This window comes from Hypanus sabinus, chromosome 8 (assembly GCF_030144855.1).
Source record: "Hypanus sabinus isolate sHypSab1 chromosome 8, sHypSab1.hap1, whole genome shotgun sequence".
NCBI classification, from domain to species: Eukaryota; Metazoa; Chordata; class Chondrichthyes; order Myliobatiformes; family Dasyatidae; genus Hypanus; species Hypanus sabinus.
Genome location: NC_082713.1, coordinates 34,280,908 through 34,300,384, shown reverse-complemented (window position 1 = coordinate 34,300,384; position 19,477 = coordinate 34,280,908). Strand labels below are relative to the sequence as shown.

At 38.0% G+C, this 19,477-nt stretch overlaps 1 protein-coding gene across 2 annotated transcripts in view; it reads right to left on the bottom strand.

The window, feature by feature from the left end:
* Window positions 1–16,644: 16,644 nt before the first annotated feature.
* Window positions 16,645–19,477, bottom strand: part of LOC132398037 (E3 ubiquitin-protein ligase XIAP-like) — a 42,970-nt gene continuing 40,137 nt past the window's right edge. For both annotated transcript variants that reach the window (XM_059976949.1, XM_059976948.1), the window contains one exon: window positions 16,645–17,953. In XM_059976949.1, coding sequence (XP_059832932.1) covers window positions 17,763–17,953 — 191 coding nt within the window. In that variant the 3' untranslated portion in view covers window positions 16,645–17,762. The remainder of the gene's footprint in view (window positions 17,954–19,477) is intronic.

Here is a 19,477-nt window from a genome sequence, read left to right as displayed (position 1 = left end):
GTGTTATTTCAGATTTATAACATTTGCATCATGTTGCTTTTTGAGAGAATTCAACTTTCAGTTTCTCATTGCACAACCAATAAGACTCGGAATTTCAGTTTGTATTGACAGCTCTCATTTTTGCAGGAAGTGGTTACTGATTCCACAATTCCCAAATAGACCATCTCCATCAGACCTTTTTTTAAAATTTCTATTACAGGATAACTCTGATGCCAACATTTTCTGATTCTTGATTATAACACATCATGGGCCTTCTCTTTTGTTCCAACCTCCTCCTCCTTCGACCATTTGCTGATATTTTGGCAGTTTGGCTAATGGTCATTGTTATAAACATGAGATTCTGCAGATGCTGGAAATCCAAAACAGCACACACGGAATGCTGGATGCTCTAGTTTTGGCCTGAAATATTGACTGCTTATTCCCTTCCATTGATGCTGCCTGACCTGCTGAGTTCCTCCAGTATATTGTAATAGTCATTTTTGCTTATTATAATAAATAAAACTTTGTTAAATGTTTGTATCTGTGTAGCACTTTCCATGCCTTGGGGTTAAGCCAAAGGATTTGAAAGGGAAGTCCCTGTTGTAATATTGGAAAAGCTAGAAGCTTCTGTGAACAGCCATGTAAGAATGACTGCTCAACAATTTTAGTGATATAGATTGAATATTGGATTGATTCCGATATCTTCCAAATGCTGTCATGATTTTTGTTTTTAGCTTTGCCTGTGAAAGCACTGAGAGACCTGGATGAACTTTGTATCCAAATAAAAGGCACCTCTAACAGTGTAACTCCCTCTAATGATAGAATGCTAATATGGTTTTGCCTTTCAAATTCTGGAGGGGAATAAGAACCTATAAACTTTTGAGTCATATAAGAAGGCCCCAAACAAACAAACTCACAACTATGTGGATAACAACCTTGTGGCTATTTTGCCAGCCAACTCAGAAAATTATTTTCTGAAGTCACATGAAATTCTATCCGTTTTGCATAACTCAATTCATTTTTATTCCATCAATCAAACCATGCATCAGTTTTTGCTGAATCCCAAGACAGTTTTCTTCAAAGTTATCTGTAAAGATGGAAAATACTAAACTTTACAGCAGAGAGCAAAGGATTATCCATCCTAAGTGATCCCCATCTGCAAGCTGATCAAAAATCTACATAGCTGAGTCTGGGTGTGTCCATAGTCAAAATGGCCTGCAACTAGTAATATTGTTACCAGCAATTGTTATATTATTAACAGTATTTCCCTCTATCCTTGCAAGAAATCACAAAGACAAATGCAGACTATAAAATCTTCAAAATGGTATATAAACACTCTGGACTGCATAATTACAGCACAAAAGTCTTAGAATGTTGCTCAACTGATAAAATAGACAGCATTTAATGTAGAATTTTCATTGAGTGACTTACTATTTTTTCACTTTTTGGTAGAATGTAAAAACTAGCCTCTTTTTCCCCTGATGAAGGAGGAGAACAAAAACCACACAGCACAGAACCCTTTCAGTGAGCTATCAAAAGGTTGTGAGTTGTCCTCAGAGATATATTCCAACAGCACTGACCTTAGGACGAGATAAAATGGTAGAAAATTGGCAGAACTCCAATTTGTTCTTAACCTATCCATAAAATCAATGTTGTAATATAGTCCACGCACAAGGTTTGCACGTTTAAATTGTGGGAGGTTTGACTAATGGAAACTCCTCTGAGCTCACATAGAGTGTTTGGAGAATTCCAAATTGTAACAGAGGGAATGTTGAAATTATTACCTCACTGGGGACATCCCTAGCACAATGGAGCTGTATGTTCCTACCTGTACCACCAGATTCCATTCCCTTGGTACCGTATGTTATTGCACATCAACCTGGCTCCAAAAGCTACCCAAGAAACATATTGCATCCAACTCAACTTGTTTACTATTTTTCTAAATCACAAGAACTTCAGATATTGTTTTAAAATGCATTCATATAAATGAGATTCCACAGTTTGTTTAAAGTAGCATTAACCAAATCACAGAATGTTTCTCCCCTTTGTACCTTCCAATAAATTATAATTCAAACAATTATCGCAGCTTCATAAGTACACAGTTTCGTAGGACTGGGAATAAGAACTTCATTTGAGAGGCAGAGATTAAAGGATCTACTCAACTTCGTAAAGCTAAAGATTTGCCAACTCTGGCAGATTTTATGAAGTGTTCCCTATTGAAATTCAATATTGAAATTAATTTCATATTGAAAAGACAAAGCAACATTTAATTCTGATGTTCAAAACATCATCGATGAGCTGCTGCCATTTCAACCAGATACTAGAACACTTATTTTCTCCACACAGATGTCAAAATACCACCTGGGTTTCCATTTTCATGTAAATCCAACATTTTAATATTTGCACATTGCTAGCAATCCATCATGACAACGATGTCAGTAACAGGATCATTTTCTGAGCAACTCAAAAAGACACTTTGTGAACATTTACAAGGTTCTTTCAGATTTCAAGGAAAATCCCAGCGCAGTTATACGATTAGCATTCCTGACTGAGAAAAGAAAATGATATGTGGGTTATCCATTTCGAATGATTTAAAAATATAAATTCACAAATGTTCAATGATAGATAGCCAAGTATTGAACTTTAATATGCACCAATGAAGTAGACAGCTCTCCTTAGTTCTTCAAAAAGAAAAGTTGCTCTTATTGTGATTCTATAGATTATTATTGAAGAATGGCTGCAGCTTGTGCAGCTAATAAACAATGAGAGGCCACTGGTAAAAAAAGATGCAGAAGGGGATTACATTTCAATGAAATTGGTGTCTGACAAAAACACTGAATGAACATCTGTCAGATTTTGGTGACAGACGGCACTGTATGCATAACCTGCAATTCTGACATCATATAGGTATACAGCCAATAAAAACTTAGGCTGATGAAAGCGTTTTTATTTATATTTAAATAAAACCTTTAGGCATGAATAGAGACAAAATCTTTCAGTGAGGGTGGGTGGCACAGCTGATAAACCTTCGGTGACCAGGGTGCAAATCCTAACATCTGGCACCATCTATATGGAGTTATCCCTCTGACCACATGGGTTTTCTCCCACTTCCCAAAAATGTGCTGGTTGGATGGCTAATTGGCTACTAAATCACTTCAGTGTCTGTGAGTGAGAGAATCTGATGACAATAAATGTGTGGAGCATGGGTTAGTGTGAGAATGTGGGCATGATGGTTGGGGGTGCTGTGGGTAGTGTGGAGGGCTGTCAGAGCTTATAACAGGACATTGATAGAATGCAAAACTGGGCTGAGAAGTGGCAGATGGAGTTCAACCCAGATAAGTGTGAGGTGCTTTCTGTTGGTTGGTCAAACATGATGGTAAGACTTTTGGCAGTGTGGAGAATCAGAGGGATCTTGGGGTCTGAGTTCATAGGACACTCAAAGCTGCTATGTAGGTTGACTCTGTGGTTAAGAAGGCATACGGTGCATTGGCCTTCATCAATCGTGGGATTGAGTTTAAGAGCCGAGAGGTAATGTTGCAGCTGTATAGGACCCTGGTCAGACCTCACTCGGAGTACTGTGCTCAGTTCTAGTCACCTCACTACAGGAAGGATATGGAAGCCATAGAAAGGATGCAGAAGAGATTTACAAGGATATTATCTGGATTGGGGAGCATGCCTTATGAGAATAGGTTGCGTGAACTCGGCCTTTCCTTGGAACGACGGAGGATAAGAGGTGACCTGATAGAGGTGTACAAGATAATGAGAGGCATTGATTGTGTGGATGGTCAGAGGCTTTTCCACAGGGCTGAAATGGCCAGCATGAGAGAGCTAGTTTTAAGGTGCTTGGAAGTAGGTACAGAGGAGACGTCAAGGGCAAGTATTTTTTTTAAACGCGGAGTGGTGAGTGCGTGGAATGGGCTGCTGGTGGCTGAGACGGAAATGATAGGATCTTTTAAGAGACTCCAGGATGGCTACATGGAACTTAGAAAAACAGAGGGCTATGGGTAAAGCCTAAGTAGTTCTAAGGTAGGGACATGTTTGGCACAGCTTTGTGGGCCAAATGGCCTGTATTGTGCTGTAGATTTTCTATGTTTCTGTGGTCAACACTATGTTAATTAACTACTTCCATGTCCATGTGTACCAATGACAGTGGTAGCAAGATAATGTGGGAGCAGCTCAGGATCTGACTGCTTTGAATGCAAACGCTTAGCGCTGTTGCTAAAAATTTCGCTATAAATTTGGAGTATTCTCCATGGTTTTCTTCAGGAAGGCTTGAAGACTTATTTTAACTTCAAATAATTTTTATACACACTTTTGATAGTGATTATCTGTATAGAGAGGATATCCAATAAAGCATCTGAGACAGAATGATGCAAAAGAAGTTCCCTGTCAAAGACAACAAAAGGATCAATGTTAATCATTTGGTATAATTAAATTGCACAAGGTATCAGAATGAATTTTCCATGAAGGTTTTCTGTCATCAACTGTCTTCAGAAGAGTCAGAAATCTGTGAAGGAACACAAATAAGGTATGTATCGTTCTCAGAGTCTTTTATTAATTTTGATGCCGAAGTTATTATGGTCAATAAGGAGAAACTCTTCATTAGTTAACTGACCCTTCCCATGAAGGTTCACTACTTACAGTTATACAGTGTGGTATTTGACAGCGAGAGACCAATAGGATCTCCTCTGAGGGTCATTAGCTCAAACAAAAGAAATGACTTAAATTGAAGAATTGTCAATTGAAGTGCCTTTATAAACATTCAATTACAGAATTCCAATTACTCCAATACCCCAAAGGATCAGTGTCTTGAGAAGTGAATGAAGTGACTCGTTAATCTTCGGTCAGCTGAAATTTACTTTTCGATATTAATGACTGTTCAAAATGCAGTCTGAAAATACTCAGAGCTGAGTAAATGCTCTTTCACAGTAAGACAATTAAGTCAGTGAGACTTTTGTTTTCTTGATCTAAGAATGGGTACATTAAACTATTATAGATTGTTGTAATACACACAAAATGCTGGAGGAACTCAGCAGACCAGATAGCATCTTTGGAAATGAATAAACTGTTGATGTTTCAGGCCAAGACCCATCAGATTGAAGAATGGTCCTATCCTGAAATGTGGACTGTTTACTCTCTTCCACAGATGCTGCCTGGCCTGCCGAGTTCCTCCAGCATTTTGTGTGTATTACTTTAATTTCCAGCACCTTCGGCTTTTCTTTTGTTTATTATAGATGTACCATGGAGAGTATTCTGACAGGCTGCATCACTGTCTGGTTTAGGGGAGAGGGGCTACTGCACAGGACTGGAAGAAGCTGCAGACAATTGTAAATTTAGTTGGCTCCATCTTGGGTTCTAGCCTGCAAAGTACCCAGGACATAATAAGGGAGTGGTGCCTCAGAAAAGCAGTGTCCATTATTAAGGGCCTCTAGCACCCGTCATGCCCTTTTCTCACTGTTACCATCAGGTAGGAGGTACAGAAGCCTGAATGCACACTCAGCAATTCCGGAACAGCTTCTTCCCCTCTGCCATCGATTCCTAAATGGACATTGATCCCCTGAACCTCACTTTTTAAAAAATATATTATTTCTGTTTTGTACTATTTTTAATCTATTCATTATATGTATACTGTAATTGATTTACTTAATTATTTGTTGCTTTTTTTTCTTCTATATTATGGATTGCTGAACTGCTGCTGCTAAGTTAACAAATTTCATGACACACACTGGTAATAATAAACCTGATTCCAATAAACTTTTGCCTACTTATTGTGCAGTGAAGCAATTTAAACTTCTGAAAGTTTAACAAAATGTTATCAAAGAAAGATGTAGCACGTGTAATCTCATGGTTAAGACTATATTGTCCCCATATATCATGTACTTTGGTAATAATGAATATATAATAAATGACAATATCAAAACATGAGCAAAGAGTTAATTACAGATGCACACATCGCAAACATTGGATAGGTGTTAAACATGCTATCACTACATTTTTTGTAAAGAATTGCAGTAAGTATAAATGAAATTATATATAAATAACCAGTCAATGGACATTCAGAATATTGTGCTCAATTCTTAATGCCAAATTAAGAAAGAGTGCGAAGACTGTTTAAATATGCTGGAGAAGTTGAAGGATAACATTGGGTCTTTTATTATAGACAATAGGTGCAGAAGTAGACCATTTGGCCCTTTGAGCCTGCACCACCATTTTGAGATCATGGCTGATCAATTACTATCAATACCCAATTCCTGCCTTGTCCCCATATCCCTTGATTCCCCTATCCATAAGATACCTATCTAGCTCCTTCTTGAAAGCATCCAGAGAATTGGCCTCCACTGCCTTCTGAGGCAGTGCATTCCAGACCCCCACAGCTCTCTGGGAGAAAAAGTTTTTCCTTAACTCTGTCCTAAATGACCTACCCCTTATTCTCAAACCATGCCCTCTGGTACTGAACTCTTCCAGCATCTGGAACCTATTTCCTGCCTCTATCTTGTCCAAACCCTTAATAATCTTATATGTTTCAATCAGATCCCCTCTCAATCTCCTTAATTCCAGTGTGTACAAGCCCAGTCTCTCTAACCTCTCTGCGTAAGACAGTCCAGACATCCCAGGAACTAACCTTGTGAATCTACGCTGCACTTCCTCTACAGCCAGGATGTCCTTCCTTTACCCTGGAGACCAAAACTGTACACAATACTCCAGGTGTGGTCTCACCAGGGCTCTGTACAAATGCAAGAGGATTTCCTTGCTTTTGTACTCAACTCCCTTTGTAATAAAGGCCAACATTCCATTAGCCTTCTTCACTGCCTGCTGCACTTGCTCATTCACCCTCAGTGACTGATGAACAAGGACTCCTAGATCTCTTTGTATTTCTCCCTTACCCAACTCTACACCGTTCAGATAATAATCTGCTTTCCTGTTCTTACTCCCAAAGTGGATAACCTCACACTTATTCACATTAAACATCATCTGCCAAGTATCTGCCCACTCACCCAGTCTATCCAAGTCACCCTGAATTCTCCTAACATCCTCATCACATGTCACACTGCCACCCAGCTTAGTATCATCAGCAAACTTGCTGATGTTATTCTCAATGCCTTCATCTAAACCGTTGATGTAAATCGTAAACAGCTGTGGTCCCAATACCGAGCCCTGTGGCACCCCACTAGTCACCACCTGCCATTCCAAGAATCACCCATTCACCGCTACCCTTTGCTTTCTATCTGCCAACCAGTTTTCTATCCATGTCAATGTCTTCCCCCCGATGCCCTGAGCTTTGATTTTACCCACCAATCTCCGATGTGGGACCTTATCAAATGCCTTCTGGAAATTATGTTTTCATTATGTTAAATAATGAGAAAAACTGGAGCTAAATGTAGTTTGTTACAAGCAGAGATCTGATAGAGATAATCAAGACTGATTCATTTAAATAAAATGAAGCAGAAAATCTGTTTCCATTAGAGCTGGAATAAGTGCAGTTACAGGATTTTAAATATAATATCAAAGGAATAAAGTAAAAATTTTGGCATTTTATGAGGTGGCTGTTTACATCATCTCCTTAAGTAATGGAAGCAGAAACCAAAGTGGCTTGCAATAGGGAAGTCAATACATATGTAAATTTAAAAATCCACATTATTCTTGCAAGAGCTGTTTTACAAAGTTGGCATGGATTAAATAACACCCGTATAATACAACACTCAAATAATGACTGAAAATGTGTTTAAAGAACATACAACGTTGAAAGGAGGTTCCTACATTTGCTTTGAATTTACTTAAAAACAACAAAAACTTGCACCAGATGTTAACTACTTCAATAATTCTGTTGTGGTGAAGATAATGTGAGTGCAGTTTGCTTCAGTAATTTAACATTGTGTAAAATGAGCTCTTGGGTAAATATGTGTTTACATAAAGTACTTCAAGTCCCAAGTGAAATTTGAACATGTTTTGACATGTTTTCTTCTGATGCACAGTCACCAACAGTCAAAATTTGATTAGTCGGAACATTAAAAAAATCTATTCTGTTGAAATCACCAAATTTATTGTACTCAATGAATATTCTCAATTCATTGTCTTTCTGATCAAACGGACAGAGTTATGCTTCAAGTAGAGAAGACCAATCAGGTTAAAAATTTTAACTTTAGCACAAAAATGTCAAATAATAAACTGGAAACTACTGATATTCATCCTAAAGCTGGGAATGAAGGGGCTCACATGAGTAGTGTTTGGCAGCTTTGGGCCTGTACTCTCTGGAATTTATAAGAATGCCGGGAGTGGGGGGGGATCACTTTGAAAACTACCGGATGTTGAAATGCCTAGACAGGTGGATGCAGAGAGGATGTTTCCTGTGGTGGGGGTATCCAGTCTAGAGGGTACAGCCTCAGAATTGAGGGGTTTTTAGAACAGAGGTAAGGAGGAATTTTTTTTTAGCGTGAGTAGTGAATCTGTGGAATGTTTTGCCACAGAGGCCAAATCCATGGGTATATTTAAGGTGGAAGTTGATCATTTCCTGATTGGTCAGGGCATCAAAGGATATGGTGGGAAGGCAGGTATATGGGGTCAACCATGATGGAATGGCAGGGCAGATTCAATGGGCTGAATGACCTAATTCTGCTCCTATGTATGATAGTCTTAAAGCTGGGGTATAATTGAATAAGAAGGTAAACCTGAATAATAAACTGAGTTCCCCTAAATAAATCTCAGTTCAATCAAATTTATTCATCTACTTTGACATTAAACCATGAAATTTTGTAATATTGCTCATGATAGAGAACATGCATTTTTATAATAGAAGAGAATCAAAAGAGGGTCATGTTGCAAGAGCAGACAAAAGCTTGTCAAAGATTTTTATCACATGGCAAACCTTTATACATTCATCCCGACATTACCACTATTTGTGCTGTGAAAGTCGGTTAAACTTTTTGTCTTTGTGTACTGCTTCTGTTGGAATTTCCTGTTTATTGAATCACTTCTGTCATTTACACATTGTCAGTTTGGTGCCATCCCCTGTTCCTGTTTTTACCCTCATCATTAGCTTCTCCTTTCATATTCTTCCTATGTGCTAACTGCCTGCTGTTTCATTTCCATACCATTCTGTTCCCATCTTTATCCCTTCAAAGTGTTTCATTTATAGTTCACAGTACATGCAGGTTTCCTCCTCAATCTTTTGTACTTTTGCATTCAGTTGCTCCTTACATAGTTTGACTTCATCTCTTCCTTTCCCAACTTCTTATCTCTGAAAAACTGAACTAAATGTTTATCTGCACAATTGATTGAACGCTAGGTAGTAAAAGACATGAATGATTAAATGTCAATAAAACATTCAATGCAATGGGGATATGGAGATAACTATTCGTCTTCTGTCCATGAGGATTGGCTCTATTTCTCATTCTGAGCTTGCAAGCCTCACAACTCATCTTTCTTTATACAAATCTCAAGCACTGACATACCCCGTATTAGAAGATTATGACCTCATTCACTTTTTAATTGTTGAATCACAAAGTAATTTGAGTTCTAACTAGTAATTTGTGACTATACTGTTTCAGGTAAAAACATAATAAACTGCCCCTCCACCTTTTGGAGTAGCATAAAATAATGAGTGTTCTTCAATAGAGTTTTTTAAAAAAAGAATACTTAACACAATTAGTTTCATGATCACAATCCAGTTTATTTCCATGGCATCGTGGTGTTAACAAAATAATTTCAATCTATACCAAAGAGAAAATAGAACATAACACACAGTAATCACAGCAACAGGCCCTTACGCTCATGTTGCCCAGAGCTAATTAACCAAGTAATTAAATGCCTAACTAAACCAATCCCTTCTGGCTAACAATGTCAAGATCCCTCCATTCTCAACATATTCATGTGCCCATCTCAGTTCCTCCTCAATACCTCTGTTGTAAATGCCTCCTGTACGACTCACAGTTGTACATTTCAGAAACCCACCTCTGTGTAAAAATAAATCCTAGTACGCTTCTTTATCTCCTTTGAATGCATCCCCTGATGCCCATCGATTTTGGGGAAAAGATTCCAGCTGTTCTACTCTACTCTATGAATGCCTTTCAATTTTAGAAACTTCCATTAGCTCTCCCCTCAGCCTCCGATGCTCCAGTCTAAGTTTATCAAACCAGTCCTTAGAGCACTTGCCCTCTAATTCAATCATTATCCTGGGAAACTAATTCTGCACCTTCTCAAAAGCCCCTGCATCTTCCATATAATGGGGTGACCAGAACTGAATTCAATCCACCATTGCAGCCTAACGCTTTGTAAAGCTGCAACATAATATGTTGACTCTTAATCTCAATGCATTATCTTATAAAAGCAAGCAGGTCATACACCTTTTTTACCATCCTCTCTATCTAGGTAGCCACTTTCAGGGAACTGCAGACTGAGAACCCAAGATCCCTCTACAGTAACACAGTTAAGGGCCTTGCCATTAACTATTGACTGTCCCTTGAAATTTGATATCTCAAAGTGCAACACTTCACATTTGGCAAAATTGAACTCCATCTGCCACTTCTCTGCCCAAAACTATAATTGATCAGGATCCTACTGTATCCTTTGGCAATCTTCTAAATATTCAACAATATCCACAACATCACAAGTCTTTGGAATCTCTGCAAACTTATTATCAACATTTTGATTCAGGATATTTATATGGAGATCTCAATACACATCCATGCAGAACAACAGTTATGGATCTCCAGCCAAATTAAGTCTCACCAACCACTACTCTGTCTTGTATGGGCAAGCGAATTCTGAATCCAAACAGTCAAATCACTGTGGATCTCAGGCATTTTAATATTCTGGATGAGCCTCCCATGAGTGACTGAGTCAAACATCTTAACAAAATTCATATGGACAAAATTCACAGCCCTAACTTTATCAATTGTCTTCATCCCTTCTTGAAAAAAATAAATCAACTTACCTTACACAAACACAAGAGATTCTGCAGATGCTGGAAATCCAGAGCAGCACACGCAAAACCATGTGGGCTGCCATTAGGTTATGGTTTTCCAAATGCTCACAAATCCCATCCCTAGGATACTCTCTAGCAGTTTCCCTATCACTGATGGTAGATTGACTGGTCTCGTTTCCAGAATTATCCATTTCCCTTCTTGAATAATAGAATGTTATCCACTCACCATTCCTCCAGCCCTCACTTGTAGAAAGAGAGGATGTGAAGATCTTGGTCAAGACCCCAGCAATCTTAGTTTTTGACTCTCTCAGAAATCTGGGGTATACTCCATCAGGTCCTAAGGACTTGGTGACTTAAATATTTGTCAACAGACCTAACATTACTATTTCTTTATTTCAAAATGCCTGGGCATATTTCCATGCTCCACACTGATCTCGCATGTTCTCCTCCATAGCAAGTACCAGTGCTAAGTACTCATTTAGGACCATGTCCAGATTCTGTGCCGCCAAGTACACATTCGCTTGTTTGTTGTTGAATGGTTCCACCCACTCACTAGCTATCCTCTTGCTCAAGACGCATGTACAGTTTGGTCTTTGATTCTATATTCCAAGGACTTCACCCAGACCACTTTTCATGATGAAAAAATATTTAGTGTGTTCATAAAAGCAAAAATTACTATACATCACAACCATTGGGGAAATATGAAAAAAGAAAACAAATATATTTCCACTTTTAGTGCCATGTTGTCTCACATTCTTAGGAAACATTAAAAAATCCAGAGTTCATAATGATGTCACTACTCACAATGTTGCTCAGTCCTCTTCCTGGATTACATGAAAGATTGCAAGTAGCCAATTAACTGATGAAATTTCCCCCATACCAAATAATGCAATTTGTCAAGGAAAAAATTTCGCAACGTGAACGACACTACATAGAGCAGCCAATTGCTGCGGCAGGTATTTCCTGCTGTCTCACAGCTCTTATGCCCTGAGTTCGATCCTGATCTCCTGCACTACCTGCATGGAGTTTGCAAGCTCTTTGCGTGACTATATTGTTTTCCCTGAGATGGTCTGGCTTCCTCCCACATCCCAAACACAAACATCCAATGAGGTAAATGTAAGCGATCTAGGCATAAGCAGAGGTAGGCTGATTAGTTCACTTACAGATGACACAAAAATAAAATCAGCAGATTTATGCATAGTGAGGAGGGCTGTCAAAAGGATTCAGTAGGGTATTGGCCAGTTGAAAATAAGGGCAGAGAAATGGCTAATGGAGAATAATCAGAACAAGTGCAAGCTGCGGCTTTAGAAGGCTAATTGCAAGAAATATTAAGAGTGTTGATTTGGAGAGGGGGTACAAGTTCAGAGCTCCCTAAAAATGCCAGCTGATCTTCATCTGTTGGGGTAGTTCAGGAAGTGATGTTAAACATTGGTTTGACCACATTTGGAACACTCCGTGCACTTCTTGCTACCGCATTACAGGAAGGATGTGGAGTCTTCGCAGCATATGTAGAAGACGCTCATCAGGATGTTACCTGGATCAGAGTGCATTAGCTGTGAAGAGATTGGACAAACTAGATTTGTTTTCTCTTAAACACTGGAGGCTGAGGGGCAACCTGATACAATTATATAAAATTGGGGCACAGACAGGGTAGATTGCCACCCTTTCACCCCCAGGGTTTAAGTGTCAAATGCTAAAGGGCAGAGCTTTAATGTGAGGGAAGGGGGTGGAGTTTAAACACAGTTTACAAAGCACATTTTTAAGAACATAGAATAACAAGTGTCTGTGATGCATTGCTTGGGGAAGTGGTGGAAGCAGATGTAATAGCAGTATTTAAGAGGCATTTAGACAATCAAATCAACAGACTGAAGGTATTAAAACCATGTGCAGGAACATGCAGTTTAAATTTGTATTGTCAAAACAGACGTTTGTGTGCTAAAAGGCATGTTCCTGTGCATGTTCCTCTGCAATGCAACATAGATTCAATGAACCACAAGGCCCATTTCCCTTAGTGTCGCAAGAAAATATGAAATACAACTATCAAACTGACAGCATTTTCAATGTTACCTATCTGGAGCAACTTACTTCAATGGGATTATGTTCCTGTGGCAATTTTTAGGCTGCAGTTTGTTGCAGGAACTAGCAATTCAAACATTGCTCACAATTCAACCAGTGTTGACACCAACTGGCTTTGCAGCATAGATTGGCTGAATTTAGCAGGCAATGGGTAGAGCTGGCAGCCACTTTGCAATGCAAATTAGCGTTGGAGTGGAAAAGATCAGTCAGCCTGCAAGTTGAACAGGCAAATTCATTTAAAACCAAAGCTAATGCCAGATCAACTTGGCAGGAAATGTAATACAACATGGTGGCAGCTGAGCTAGAAGATTATATTGGGTCACTAGTCCTTTCGATTGGGCTTTAGAGTAATTTTTTGTGCACTTCAAGTGCACAGATATATTCCCCAAAGCATATCATGTATCAAATTCAAAAAGCAATATATGATGCTTTGGCAGGAAAGCAAATAATACACTAAAAGAATAAAACACTTGTGCTCACTACGATGGGCATCAGAAGTATCTGATTGACTTTCAAATCTCATAGGGTTGGATGCTCATCTCACTAAGTAAATCATTAGCTTGGTCTATTCCAACATTTAATCTTTTAACATTGCCAAAAGCAGTCAATTTGCTAAGGAAAATGAAATTTAGGCAAAGTATTCAAGAGTCATGAGCTTAAACGTAGTTTTTAAAGCAATGTTATTAGGATATTCTCTTTTGGACTAGATTTATCTGGAGCTGAGGGAGTAAATTCTTCAACTTTCTTGTATTCTTACTATTGAATAACAATTTTAGGATTTTTTCAACTCAGTATAAACAAGTTAATCAAATTTATTGATTTTTCTTAAATGGGGCTAATGTCTGAATGGACATATACAAGTGTTACAGTGCAAGTAATTAGGAAATTTTAATGTACCTGGACCCAGTGTCTGACGCAATGGTGGCAATTTTTTAAAAATCCATTTTATAGACAACAATCAGAATGATTCAACAGAAAATTCATTTGCATTGATTTTGAAACCATCAAATCAATGGAAAAAATGTCAATATTCAATGAAAGCAGAATGCTGGGAAGCTTGCACTAAGAGTTGATGCTGCCTTCCAAAAAGATCGGATTTCAGATCCTGAAGAACCTGACTCTCCAACATCGACAAACTTTCAAATCATATTGTGGCAAACTTTGATTTTGTAAACAAAGGCGGCTGATGTCGTTTCAACAGTGATGAGGACCCATAGTCAAAGGTTCATCCTTCAGTGTTTCCTTTGCCAGTCAGAAAAATCCATTCCATGCGCACCAGTAACCCAACACAGTACATTTGTTATCAGTGCACTTAACTATCTGTATTTGTATTAAGTATCTGTTGTAGAACTGAAGCCATGCTAGGTGTCAGGCACTAATCATGTACCTGGTAGGGCTTTGAAACCCGTGCCATCCAACTGGTGGCTCTGTTCCAGTACACCTTCAACTTCTCACTTGTGTAGTTAGAGGTTCCTACCTGCTTCAAAAGGGCAACAATCATACTGTTGCCCAAGAAGAGCAGCACAAACTGCCTTAACAACTATTGCTCAGTTGCCCTCGCATCTATTGTGATGAAGTACTTGAGAGATTGGTCATGACTAGAATCAACTCCTGACTAAGCAAGGGCATGGACCCACAGCGATTTGCCCATCACCACAGTAGATCGAGAGTGAATGCAATCTCACTGGTTCTCCACTGGCATTGGATCACCAGAAAAATAATAACACCTACTTAGGCTGTTGTTTACTGACTACAGCTTAGTGTTCAACACAATCATACCCTCAGTTCAAATCAACAAGCTCCAAAACCTGGGCCTCTGTACCTTCCACTGCAACTGGATTCTTGACTGAAATGGATCAGAAAAAGCTGCAGAAAGTTGTAAACTCAGCCAGCTCCACCATGGGCACTGACCTCCCCAGCATAAAGGACACCTTCAAAATCTCCAAAAAAAAAGGTGGCATCCATCATTACGAACCCCTATTGAAGAGGATAAGCCCTCTTCTCATTCTCACCGTCAAGGTGGTAGCACAGGAACCTGAAGACATTTGGGGAACAGCTTCCTAACTGCCATCAGATTTTTTTTTAAATGCAGTCACTCCATGAACATCACTTCACTACTATTTCTACTTTTGGGCTACTTATTTACTTTTCTTTTAAATACTTATTATAATTTATAGTTTATGTTGTATTGCAACATACTGCTGCCACAAAACATTTCACAATACATGCCAGTGATACTGAACCAAATTCTGATTGAGCATGATTTTGCAACTATGGTTGACCATTGTGGGTTGATATACTACGGTGAAAAAAGGAAAGTTCAGAGGACTTGCAATTACTTAATTTCCATGTATATAGAAGCCCTCTGCAGCAAATCAAGACCCCTGCAAACATAGTCAAGGGTAGTTCTATTGTTTGATTGCATTGTTTAAAATGCTCCCAGAAAACACTGAACAAGCTAGCAGAAATTACACAGATAAGTAACATCTTGACCAACATTACGAGAATTCCTTTTCAAAAGCTTTATATCTGATGAGAAGCAGAAAGAGTTTCACATTTGCCAATGTGAACACATTCCTTCTGAAATTTGGGGAACTGAAGTTAAACTCAATCTACCTGACAATTCATCACAGGTTTCCAGATACAATCGATGCAAATATAACTCTAGAGTGAAGAGAAACAGATCAACAATAGGACTTTAATTTATCAAACTGCTGTGCTTTAAGTGTCACTTTAAGATTTAACCAAACATCAATCTTGTCTGTGGACTGTGGAAAATGACAAATGCAAACACAACCATTCCCAGGGCAAACTAATCATGATTATTAGAGCCAAGCACTGTCAGGTTAACTGAAAAGCTCAAAGCCATGGCTGGGGGACAGGGGTGAACAGGTAGAATTGGAATAGTATCACTCTTTATGATACTAATATTTCAAGGTGACAGACAAAATTAATTGGCTTGACTAAGTTGCTTTCTGGGACATAATAGCAAACACAATTATTTTTGAAAACAAGCTTGAAATGAGTAAGAACATAATTCTCATTTTTTCCGGTTACCAAGTTAATATCTAGTTAGAGTTGCAGGATATCTAATAGAAGGAATCCACATGCAATAAAGACCACATCTCTTTGGACTGCACAGCCCAATTCTGAGTTAGTATTGGTGGATCACACAGTAGATTTTGAGACTGACTGGAGATCTTTAAAGTACTATATTGCAATTCTTATCAAACAAAGCCATGGCAATACACATAATCAGCAGATCACAGAAGCTAAATTCAAGAATCTTGAGACCGCAAATTATCCAGAGCAGCCGAGAACTGCAGGCAAGATAATTAACTTGGCCAAGGCAAAAGTCCTCCACTGAAAGCACATTATGACACGTGATACCCCAACTAATGGTATACATGAGCAAACTACCTCAAGGAGGAGGAATTACCTGCCTGTGCCATAATGCACAACTTAGTTATTCCCTCGCCACCCCTCCCCAACTCTAAGTAATTAAGCAAGACAGACTGGAACAAACAGTTCACTAGAATTCAGTAATGAACTTTTATTACAAACTCTTTACAGCCTCTCAATTATACTTTAAAAACACATCACTGAGTGTCAAATCAGAACAGAGAAGCTTTTGCCCCCCCCCAAAAAATACAAGTTAATATAAATCATTAAAATATCTCAATGAGAAAATTTTATTCCTTTGATCCAGAATACATTACTTAAAATTCTAAATATACACAAATCAGAATATAGTCCATCTGCAGACTGATTTCAGTCAATTAGAACTTGATTTCTATACCCCATCCCAAATAAAATGGACATTCAACTTTAAGTCCTATCTTCATTGTAAATGTTTTAATGACAATTTCATACAATATGCATTTAAAAAGTATTCTTTGCAAAACTCCCAAGAATAAACTAATTGTTATGAGCAGAATACTCATTCTGATACTGGGCTGCTTTACCATAAGATTATCATTCACCATTCCTCATGTCCTGAAATAGATGAAAACTGCAAAACTTGTGTGAGAAGATACAGTTCCACAATCCAAGAATGAACACTACTTACTTCACCTAATAGACCAGGACTTACACATTTTGCCAGATTTCATTGTTACTTTTTAAATTGAATCCTTTTAAACTTCATGTACTTCTTTTTCTGCTCTATTCAACATTAATACATCCTTCACCCAATTCCTGATTCTTTCACCATCTCCTCATATGAATGAGAGCATTTGTAAACAAAGATCAAAATACAACCAGTTGTGGACTGAACTTCACAAGGCCACAAGTGACAATTCCACCAAACCCACTACGATCTTGTCAGATAATTTAGTTGCTGGATAATTGTGTACACACCCAATGACTGAAACTTAACAACACCCTAATACTCTACAATTTTCTATACAGTAAATAACATTTAATAATACTTTGTATCTAGTTTCCAAATGTTGTCAAATTTCATCATACTAAAACTAAATGGTTGAAAAGAGATCCTTACAAAGCATGCCACTTTAAAGATGCTGAAAATCTCAAATTGTTTAATAAAATTGCAATCTTTCCAATCCAACATTTAAATGCATTTAAATATGTTCATATTGCTTGGATTGTGGAATTAAGTTAACTGTGGCATAGAGTACAATTATACCTGTATATTATATAAAGTGACTGCATCTACCATTGTATAACATTTGTTAAATGGGATTGTTAATATCATCTTTATTTAGTTCTGAAAAGTATTTTCAGAGTTTGCAACATTTGCATTTTCAAGTTGCTTCTCCATTGACTAAGCCATGTATATTCTAACACGCTCCAGAATTTTGGAACAACAAATTGGGCATGTCTTTACAGAAGAACATTCTTTACATGTGGCTATATGGCCACAGGGTAGAAAGGCAATGCCAACATCTCGATCCCAGCAAATTTTGCAGGATTTCTCTTCTTTCAGTTTTTTCAGTTGCTCCTGCACATTTGTAACTATGAAAATAGATAAAGAAAAATTAGATATCAAGTCTGTCGATGCAAATACCCAAAATACAATTTCCAGTTCTGACAAAGATCCTTTGATCCAAAATGTCATCTGTTTTGCTTCCCACAGATGTGGCCTAACTCAAATTGGTTCAGCACTTTTTTTTGCTCATTTTTAGACAAAGAATCTTGTTAACATATACTGAAGTATAGCTGCAGAGTAGTGAGGCTATCAATCACAGGGGAAGGACAAGCAAAGTATTAAGACAAGTTTGTGACCAAGTAGAGCACAAAGTGTGGAAAGTCGGAATGACTGGTGACACTGAAAAGAGAAGGATGTGGGAAACTTCCAGTACCGAAGAATGGAATGGAATGAAAATAAAATTAGGAGAAAACCTCAACTCAAATTTAATAAAAACAGTTTGGATTCAAGGGCTAATAAAAGGGTAGAAATAATTGAAAATCTCCATTTGCTGGAAATCTGGAAACAAGATTTTCTGGGTATGCTCAGCAAGGGCAGGCAATACATTACAACAGAGAAACACTGACAACAGGGCATTATTCCTGCTGAGTAATCCAACACTGGGGACTGAAATAGCCAACACATGACTGAGCTTGGTATAAATTAATCAGAGGTGCATCTAAGAAGTATAAAACTATCTTAGGGGAACATTCATCTATGCATAGTTAGGGCCAATCACATTTAAATATCTCGTGGAAAGGATGAACGCGTAGTGAAGAAACACCTTGTTATTTCTTGGATCAAGGAGCCAACAAGGGAGCAGGCCATTTTTGATTGAGTGTAATTAAAACAGGTTAATTGATGATTAAGGGACATTAATGGAACACATCATATGATCAATTTCATCTAAAGAATAATTCATTTCATACAAAAATCTGGGCCTCAACTGTTAAGTACAAACTGAAAAACCACAAGGTACAGGTTGGCTATGCTACTTTGGGAAATTACATTCAAAAGGGATTACAATTAAGAAGCAATAGCTAACACACAGTTCCAAGGTTTTAAAAAAATCCCAACAAGTGGTCTCAACGTGACCATCAATAAAAGTGACAGATTCAGCATTTAATCAGTCATGGAAAAAAGCTTAATATTGTTGCCAAAAGGCAGAATACCCAAGAATTAGAAAGGTTTCAGAATTTAGCAAAGTATCAAGGCATTGATACAAATGCAATTAGTGGCAGCCAGGAAGCAAACACATTGCAAGAGCTATTGAAATGCAAAATGGAAAATATTAGTTCCTGTGGTTCCTTATACAGAAATAAGGGAATAAGTAAGTGGCAGAGAAATTAAACCAATATTTTGTCTGCCTTCAGGAAAGGTGTAGCAAACCTTCCAAAAATAGTTGAGAACTAAAACACTAAAGTAAATGAACTTAAATGTTTCTATCACTTAAAGGTACAAGTGATCTCCTGGATCTGATGGCTTGCTTTCCAGTTGTTTTTGCAGGTAATGACAACGAAGATATTGAATGCCTAAACTACCTTTACCTAAAATTCCTAAGTTCCAGAAAT